The sequence below is a fragment of the Cydia pomonella genome, chromosome 12 (genome assembly GCF_033807575.1).
Source record: "Cydia pomonella isolate Wapato2018A chromosome 12, ilCydPomo1, whole genome shotgun sequence".
NCBI lineage: Eukaryota > Metazoa > Arthropoda > Insecta > Lepidoptera > Tortricidae > Cydia > Cydia pomonella.
In genome coordinates this window covers 12,730,155-12,739,513 of record NC_084714.1, presented here as the reverse complement: position 1 = coordinate 12,739,513, position 9,359 = coordinate 12,730,155, and the positions used below count along the sequence as shown (strand labels likewise).

The window sequence follows — 9,359 nt, the reverse complement described above, 5'->3', positions numbered from 1 at the left end:
TATGATTTTCTATTTTATATTTTCACTATTTCAAACATTTTTTGGCATAATAATAGCGTGAAGTCGTACAATATGATTGACATCAACTGACAATTCGGGCACTGATGAGCCGAGACACACAAGCAAACAGAATGTATAATAATTATGTATTATAAAGGTTTTAATAATCTGCTGTAATTATTTAAATATAGTAAAAATGGCAGCAAAGCAGAAAAATATTTTTACTCGAAGTAAACCATTGATGAACATTTACAGTGGTGTAGATCACGAAGGAAAAGAGGTGATGTAAAGTGGGAGGTTCAATCAAAATTATCAGTGATGTTCTTTGATTTTAACCCCTGGAACGCCGAACCGACAAACATACTTGTACCCGTTAAATGCCTAGTGCCGGATTCGTCCCATCCCCCTCAAACGCCGGATAGGCTCGCGTACGTGCACCCGTTGACTGCCGCGAGTTATACTCATATTGCATTGAAATGCAAGTAATATAAAACTCTATTTGTAAGTGTTTAGATCTCAAAATTAAGTTAGAATATGCTAGAATAAATTTGGTGACTGATAAGGCACAAGGCAGTTGAGACAGTTTGTACAGATCCGGGACTAGGCAGTAGACGGGTACAAAAATTGAAGACCCTCTGGCAATTGACAGGACTGGTACGGATCAGGCACTAGGCGTCCCAAGGGTTAATTGATTGTGCATCATTTTAGGTGGAGGTTCGTGAAGATGCGGAACAGTTGGTTAAGTGGCACGAGATATCGGATGCATTGGTCGCGGCTGGGTACTATCGCGCCCAGTTGCAGGGTCTGTCAGCTTTCGACAAGATCGTCGGCGGGCTGTCTTGGTGCATAGAGTTGTGTGATATTGACGTGGATGTCAGTTTACTCTTTGAGGAGAACCTTACTATTGGAAAAAAGATGTAAGTAGGGATATTGTTTGTTTGTACCTGTAATACATTTAATATTTTGAGAAGCTTGTTAAAAACCATAAGCTGCATTCATCACAAAAATTGTGCAAATATAGATTTTTCAAAGCAAAGTCAGTTAAGGCCTTTTGTCAATGATGTAAAGTCTATATTATTGTTAAACCATATCTTTCATCTGTAATTATATTAGCGCTACTAGCACTATTCCACTTACTAGGGGTTAACCGGTTAAACCTAGAGTTACCATGGTTACCAGTACAATTTGACACTGGGTTCATTAACCATTCTTTAACTGGTTAACCCTGGGTTAATGGGATGGTGCAAGTGGCGCTTAGGCCCACTTGCACTACTTCACAAACCTGGGGTGAACCAATTAAACCTGGAGTTACCACGGTTACCAGTATAATTTGACACTGGATTAACAGTTTAACCGCTTAACCCCATGTTAGAAGGATGGTGCAAGTGGCGGTTAGTGACACATATTTTAACTTTTTTTTTTCATTTACCAGTGCACTAACAGAAAAAATAGTTAAAGTACTGCCTTCTATGAAATGCCCATTCATAATTGAGCCTCATCAAATCCAAGGATTGGATTTCATCAACATTTACCCCCTCATACAATGGCTTATCAAATACTCAAGTGAGTTCCGAGAAGCAAAAGAAGATGAGCTCCGGAAGTTTGCTGTGATGCAGTATGACAAGGAACACATCTTTGAATCAGATAGAAAAGTATTTGAACAAAAAGAAAGATTGCTGAAGAATTTATCTGTTTTACAAGTAAGATAACTATATTGCCACTTGTAACTCAGTGTTCTCTCAAATCTAAATCAATCATATTTTGTTTTATTTTTCAGAATTTATACAAACCATGTAGAGTACGCAAAAGGATAGGTGGTCTGCCTGCAAATGAACTGGAGCAGGTTAATGCAACCCTCTCTGAATATGACCAGAGGATGCTCCTTCATATCACCACACAACAGGATGAGAGCAAAAAGGATGAGGGACTTGATTTCCTGGTAAGTTTAAATTAATTTAGTATTAATTACGAGTTACACTAATTGCCGCAGCAAACATGTAAACTAATCAATTAATTAAAATTAATTTAAAGAAATAACAAATTTTTTGACAACTGGTTTGGCCTAGTAGGTTGTGGCCCTGTTTATGAAGCTGATGGTCCTGGGTTCAAATGCTGGTAAGGGCTATTATTTGTGTGATATGTGATGCTAAATAGCTCTGGCAACCTTACTCACCGGCAGGAACACAACACTATGAGTAGGGTCTAGTGTTATTTGGCTGCTGTTTTCTGTAAGGTGGAGGTACTTCCCCAGTTGGGCTCTGCTCTAGATCTGGAATGACATCCACTGGCTGTGCCCTACCACACAAAGTGAGATGACCCATACCTCTCTTTTGGACGTAGTTTAAGGACATACCCGGGTTCTAGGACTGTAATTCTAACATTTTCTGCATATGTAATTTTTTTAATGATTGTTTCAGTATGACTATGAAAAGACATTAGCTGATCCATCTAAAATAACAACTGAAGTAAGTATCCCAAACAAAATGTGATAATCCTACAACTAATTGTGTTTACTGACTCTTAGTTTACATTTATGTGTTCATCATGAGTATTTATCTATATTATTGCCTAAAACTCGACCCAAAGATCGCCTTTGCTCAGTTTGGGGTTATTTAAGTCTGACCGTGTAAAATTGTCTCCCAAAATGTTTTTTTTATTATTATGAATTATATTATGTATTTTATTGTTACACTCTAATTAATTTACATATAATTTTAGACTGATAGGTTTACAAAGAATCAGCAGAATAATGTGGATGCTGCAGAGACCAAAATTCACTATGCTGTGTTACACTCGGAACTCACCGGAGAACTTTCTAAAGAGCTGGAAGAAAGTGAAAAGCTCAAATATTCAGAGGAAGTAGACAAGCTCACGAAAACTGTTGATGCTATGGAGAAAGAAGTAGAAAAAACAAAGAAGGAACATGAAAGTAGAATGGAAAATGCAAAGCAGGAGTATGCTAGTGTTTTAGAAAAGTTGCAAAAAATTACATATAAGATGATGAACTCTGATGATAGTAGGTAAGTCTAGAAGAGCCCAGGATGAACTTTACCTAGCACATTCACTGCTAAGAACATTGTGTGTTCATTTGTTATTGGAAATGGGACGCTTGGCACTGAAAGTGTTAATTAAAGCTCTCATTCCTTTAAATGTATGAAGTAGCACAGTGGTTTTAGCAATGAATACCATAAATTATTGGAAAAGAGTTTACATAAACCACTTGGTTGGTGGTGATGCATGAATACAGGATCTCACCTAAACAGTACAAATCTCCATCCCTACTTGTTGGCACTTTTGGAGCATTTTGACTGAACTGTAACATTTGGTTTTAGTGACAACAATGTGAAGAAATTCTATAAGACATTGAAGGAACTAGCGCGGGAAAGAAATGAATTATTACAACTAATCCAGCACAGGGAGAAGGAAAACAAGAAATTGCAAGAAGAATTAAGGTAAATATTTTTTTTTCTTTTTATTGGAGAAACAACAGAAGTATGCGACAGGATAATAGAGGTTACATTGTTAGGTACAAACAATATAGAGATGAACACTTACTTCCTTAAACGCTCTCACTAAAACATATATAAAATAAACGGACTTAACTAAAAGGTATGTTAACCTCTTAAGGCCCAGCCATAGAAATGAAAAATCCAAAATTTGCCACTGGAATTTGAACCTATAGTGCACGGAATACAGTAGATTTTATTTTGTTTGAAAATTACACGAAACAAAACAAATGCAACTCTGTCCTAATTGAATATGATTTAAATTTCATCGAACTGAATAAGTCCTATAGGTAGGACCTTGGGCCTTACGAGGTTAACATACAAGTTTACCAAGTGTTGTAGACCATGCTTATGTATGTATATTATAATTTAGGTACTAAAATTTAAATGGAGAAGATAATAAAACTAGCAAAAAGTCGAAATTAAGTACTGACAACCAATTTGCGCAATATATTATTAAGTACATTGACAGTACTGATAGTAGCAATGATGACGACACACTACTGATGAACATTATGTTGGCCGTTGAGAATATTGAGTATTTGATAACGGAATTTGGGCCTAGTGACATTGAATATATCGATGGAAGTAAATTCTTTATTGTAAGTGTTACAAATACGACGTAAGGGGGCTCGCAAACCGGCGTTACTAGAGGTGGTGGGAACCGAGAACAAAGCATTAGAGCGCGAGCTGAATCGAGCTGGGACTCTGAACCGTATCTGCTCCAGCAGTTCCATACTGTTAAAATGCCCTTGCATATTTTATAGACAGTAATTGCGTCACAGCATTTGCGTCTGGTCTCTAATGAATGCAACTTATAATACTGCAACAGATCAATGTATGGTAGTCGTTTCCCTGTCAATCGTCTGTGTAATGCCCGCAAGAACTTTTTTTGAACCATTTCTATTGCATTTACATATTTTCTATACAGTGGATTCCTGATTACTGAGCCATATTCCAAGTGGGGTCTAACCAGTGATTTATACAGCAGAATATAACTTGAAGATTTTTTAAAAACCTTTGCTGTTCTCAGAACGAAACCTAGCATTTGATACGCTTTTGAAATGATACACGCTCTATGTGCAACTGGAAGTCTAGTTTATCATCGAATAGGATTCCTAGATCGCGTGAGGTTGACACTTTTTTCATACACTCATTGTTACCTATTTTATATTTCGAGTTGATAACTCTTTTTTTATTTGCAATTGCAGCTTATTTTTAGAACAGTATTAAAAAAAACATTTACATAATTTTGAAGTAGATTACTGTCGTCAATAGACTCGACGGTTTTAAATATTTTTAGATCGTCAGCGAACATAAGAAAATGGCTATTCTTAAAACACTGTTTAATATCGTTAATAAACAAATAGCACTACTGTAGTAGTGGGCCTAATATGGATCCCTGGATTACAAAACCATTGACGACAACAATTTGAGACCTATTTGAGAGGTACGAAACGAACCATCGCAGAAGGTTGCCGCCGATACCATTGAACGCGAGCTTTTTAAGAAGAAGCAGATGGTCAACCTTATCGAACGCTTTCCTAAAATCAGTAAATATATTACATCTACCTGCTGTCTTTTATCCATAGACTCGAACAATAAGTTAGTGTAGGGTAGAAGGACTCGTTTCTCATGAATCCATGTTGCTCTGACAAGATGGAAGTTTCAAGAGCAGCAAATATTTGGTCACGAATAAGCGCCTCAAATATTTTTGGAATACATGACGGCACAGAAATCCGGCGGTAGTTGGTTATTTGGGAGCGCGAACCAGATTTGTGAATTGGGGTGATATGAGATACTTTCCACTTCTTAGGAAAAGTTCCCGAATTCAAACATTTATTAAAGATAATATATAGCGGGATCTTTAGAGCGGTGGCAGTATTTTTAATAATAAAAAAATAGTAGTAGTATTTAGTGACTGTTTAGATTAGGATTATAGTTAGCACTCTCCGTTGTAGCCTGAAGTGTGCTGAATGGTTCAGATCAGGAGTTCATTACATTTTTTGCGTCTCACCTAGAGGTGAGATAGATGGTTTCTTGTCCTGTTTTACTTATTATTATTTTTTAATTATAAACTGATCGGCAATTGGCACTAGTCACACCTGATGGAAAGTGAGGACAGGGCCTAAGATGGAGCTCGCCGGTTTAGTAGTAGCCTATTCACTCTTGCTTTAAAGACACCAAGGTTACATATTTATCAGGGAATACAGATGGCGGGAGCGTATTCAATTCTTTAGTCGTCCGTACCAAAAAAGAGGTAGGAGGTCTTAATTAGTAAGGATTTGTCCATTATCTTTATTGGTCTCTACCCAATCTTACTGTACCCACATTGGTTAGCTCCTGCTGTAAAATACTAATTAGGGGTTCACAGAGAACTATGATCAGTATATTTTGTATGTGAAAGTTGGTAAATTTACAATACCAACCTAAAGAATAAAGCAATAAAAAAGTAATTTTCTTTTAGTGCCGCGCGAGACCCGGCAGCTAAAGTTGAGGATCAACCACTCACTCAAACTGAATTAAAGGAGTTCCGAGACAGAGAAGAAAAACTAAAAGCATTTATAACTAATATGAGATTGGAACTGGCCCGATTAAACAGAGAGGTTCTCAGATACACTGTTGCCTTAGACGAGGTTCCTGGCACTGCTGAACTACTACAGTATGAGAAGAGATTTATTGAACTATATAATCAAGGTAATAAAGTCGAATTTTGTACAATAAATAATAATTACTTAATACTTAATAAAGAACATCAGACTAATTATTTTTCTTTTTGTTACAGTTGCATCAAAACACAAGGAAACTAAACAGTATTATATATTTTACAATACGCTTTTTGAAGTTAAACTTTATACTTCAAAGGAATTAAGTCTGCTAAATTCCATTTTGGATAATTATGAAGAGTAAGTATTTAAAAAAATCGTTCGTTTGTGCCGGTCTTCTGTAATTATGTACCTTTAGCTATTTAAATAAAAGTAAACAAAATATACCCTTAAATGGCTCCTTAATTAGATGGTAGAGGGTAGATGAAAATATTACATGATCAAATAATGTAGGTTAAAATCACGTCGTTTAGTGACAGATCCAGGCGGTTTTGTATCTGGTTGGTTAACCAATTAATTTTATAACTACCCGAAAATGTACAAATAGTTTGTTTATTTTTATTTAAATACCTAAAGATACAGCGTTTTATAATGACATTGAAGACATATATTGTATCTCGGACCACATATTCCACTAAAGCTGGTGGTTGTATTGTATTGTATTCAACTGTTTTCACTGTAAAGACAAAGCTAGAAGAATTAAATAAATTACACACCAATGCATGATGATTCCAATTAGAGAAGATAAGAGGTCGTAGTTTTTTTTCCGTTCTGGTTGTATTGTATTCCTGTCATAAAATGTTTAACCTGAACACGAAACTACGCCGAACAATATAGGTCTGAATATTGGAGGAAAGCGATTTTTTCGGTCTTCTTAGTTTATTTGTCCCTATTATAAAACAGGGGCGGTGCCGGTGGGTCAAATATTCGCTACGTGCACGACTGTCACGCCACCTAGCAATCGCAAATCTAGCGGAAAACGTCAAATCATTACTAAAAAACGTTCTCCAAACTCAAAAACGACTGAACAGATTTTCATACGGTTTTTACCAATCGATAGAACGATTCTCGAGGAAAGTTTAATTTGGGTGTATAATTTGTTAAGGTTTTTGTAAAATTGGTTGAAATATGACGATGTTTGCTAACGATGTCGGAAAAAATTACCCTGTCTAGGAGCTTTAATCGAAAAGGCTGCCTAATCCGTTTGAGCTATAACAACACAATGTATGGTAGAGTTGTTTCATTGTTCTAAAAAAAGTCCGCGATGGTGTATGTCTATCTTTTAAGCAAAACTTACTATATTTAACATCTAGAAAAATATCACCTAATATGTGGTATTTGCAAAGCTATTTATGTACATGGATACAGTATTAATCATTATCAAATTAAATACGTTAGGTGTATTAAGCATTTCATACAGCTTACAATGGTACCTTACACCATACAATTTAATAATAATAATAAGAGTGGTTGGATCATGGGTCGGATGCAGAACGCGGTGATCTTGGACACGACGCGGATAGTCCGTCGGTTCCTCTCTCTGCGGCCCTGACCACCGGCAGCTTGGGCCCTGCCCCACTGCTGGCGGCACCCTAGGTTAGGTTTTTTATAATGTGTTTATATCTATAAATATATCATAAAAAGCCTAATCTGAGAGAAAAAAGATAAATAAAGGAGATAATAAATTCTTTAATTCAAGTATTAAACTCATATACAATACAATGAAATAAAACTATAACATAAAATTAATTAAAATTAAACATAAATTGTAGCGGATTCTATAAATAGATCCTTTGTTAAATACATTACAATTTAAATGAATATCTTAGGAGATATCGTAAATTTAAAATTCCATTTCGTGCATATCGTTAGATGACACGCAAAAGTCACTAACTACCACCACAAGTTCATAGCCATAATGAACAATATTGCTACAAAATAAGGTTGATTTTTGTTTAATTATTTTTTTAGTAATTAGAGAGTTTTGCTTGTCACCTGACAATATAATATGTTCGAAATGTTAAAGATGCTAACCGCTGTTAGTGTCAATTATTACCAACGCATGCGCTGCGATCGCTTTACTATAATACCCCGGCCCCACCATGCACTTCTTACGTAGCCAATACAAGTTGATTTGGCAAGCTAAACCTAATTTAATCTGCTTTTTTCGATTCAATTCCCTCATTAACCATCGCTTCATTTGGCAAGCCGATGGAAATTTTCTTTTTTTATCTGTTTCGTGGTCGCCCTACCACTGGTTTAAATAAAAAGAGTATAGAGATTGATTATTGCCGATTTTTGGTTCGTTTGTGTACGTTGCGTATTGAGATGCAAGCGTAGATGCATTGTTCTGTGGGCGCTGCTAGTGGGGGCTACTGTTTAAAAATAATTATCCTTAAGGCAATTTAAACGAGTATAAACCCATCCTCTGTACAAATGAACAAAATTGTTACAGGGCCATGTCTTCAGCCAGAAAGAGAGAAGAGTTTATGACTCAATTCGAGTCCATCGTCGAATGGGTGAACCAAACAGTCAAGAAGGTCGAACAGAAATTCAAACACGAGAAGGACCAGAAGACAGCCCTCCACGCGGAGTACTCACGGCTCATGGACGTCCAGAGACAGTACGCGGCGGCTCTTAAGAAACTCGCAGAAGAGAGGCAGAAGTTCGGAAAGCGGAACAGTTGATCTGACGGTGTCGACATTTTTGTATAAGTACAAGTCATGATACTTACAAGTTATGCTCATATACGATACGTATAAGGAATGTCAACGCGAATGTTACTTCTGTGGGTATGGGAGTCCGTATGGCCTATGGACTCCTGTACCGTACTTATCCTACGGCATAGGCCAGGTGTTGGGAAACCGTGGCTCTTAAGCTGCATGCCGCTTTGGAGGTACAATTATGGATCTTTAAGTCACCAATACAACTAATACTTTAGAGTTCTTGGACCAATGAAAACATTTTTGGCTGTTTGAACTTTATAAAACTGCTGATTTTTACTGTGGTTGGCTCTTCTTTTTAAAACGTCTCCTGGCATATGCTATGGTTTTGGTTAGACCCCTAGCGGTATTTGGAACTGAAGAAGCTTGCAGAAGTGAAAAGAGGATAAGAACAGATGATGATGGTGAAGATTTTTTAAGAACAAGTGCAATGATCTTTATAGTTATTTTAATTTATTGCTTGAGAATGCTTCCGTGCCACGAAAGAAAAGAATACTCTTAGTGTTGATATTCGAGTTAAATTA

At 36.4% G+C, this 9,359-nt stretch overlaps 1 protein-coding gene across 1 annotated transcript; it reads left to right on the top strand.

The window, feature by feature from the left end:
• Nucleotides 1-81: 81 nt before the first annotated feature.
• On the top strand, nucleotides 82-9,119 carry LOC133523608 (coiled-coil domain-containing protein 93). Its single transcript, XM_061859285.1, has 10 exons — nucleotides 82-280; nucleotides 709-917; nucleotides 1,433-1,700; nucleotides 1,778-1,939; nucleotides 2,418-2,465; nucleotides 2,719-3,020; nucleotides 3,333-3,452; nucleotides 5,974-6,203; nucleotides 6,292-6,412; nucleotides 8,568-9,119. Exons 1-10 carry the CDS (start codon nucleotides 197-199, stop codon nucleotides 8,797-8,799), a joined length of 1,776 nt encoding a protein of 591 aa, XP_061715269.1. The 5' UTR covers nucleotides 82-196; the 3' UTR covers nucleotides 8,800-9,119.
• Nucleotides 9,120-9,359: the final 240 nt, after the last annotated feature.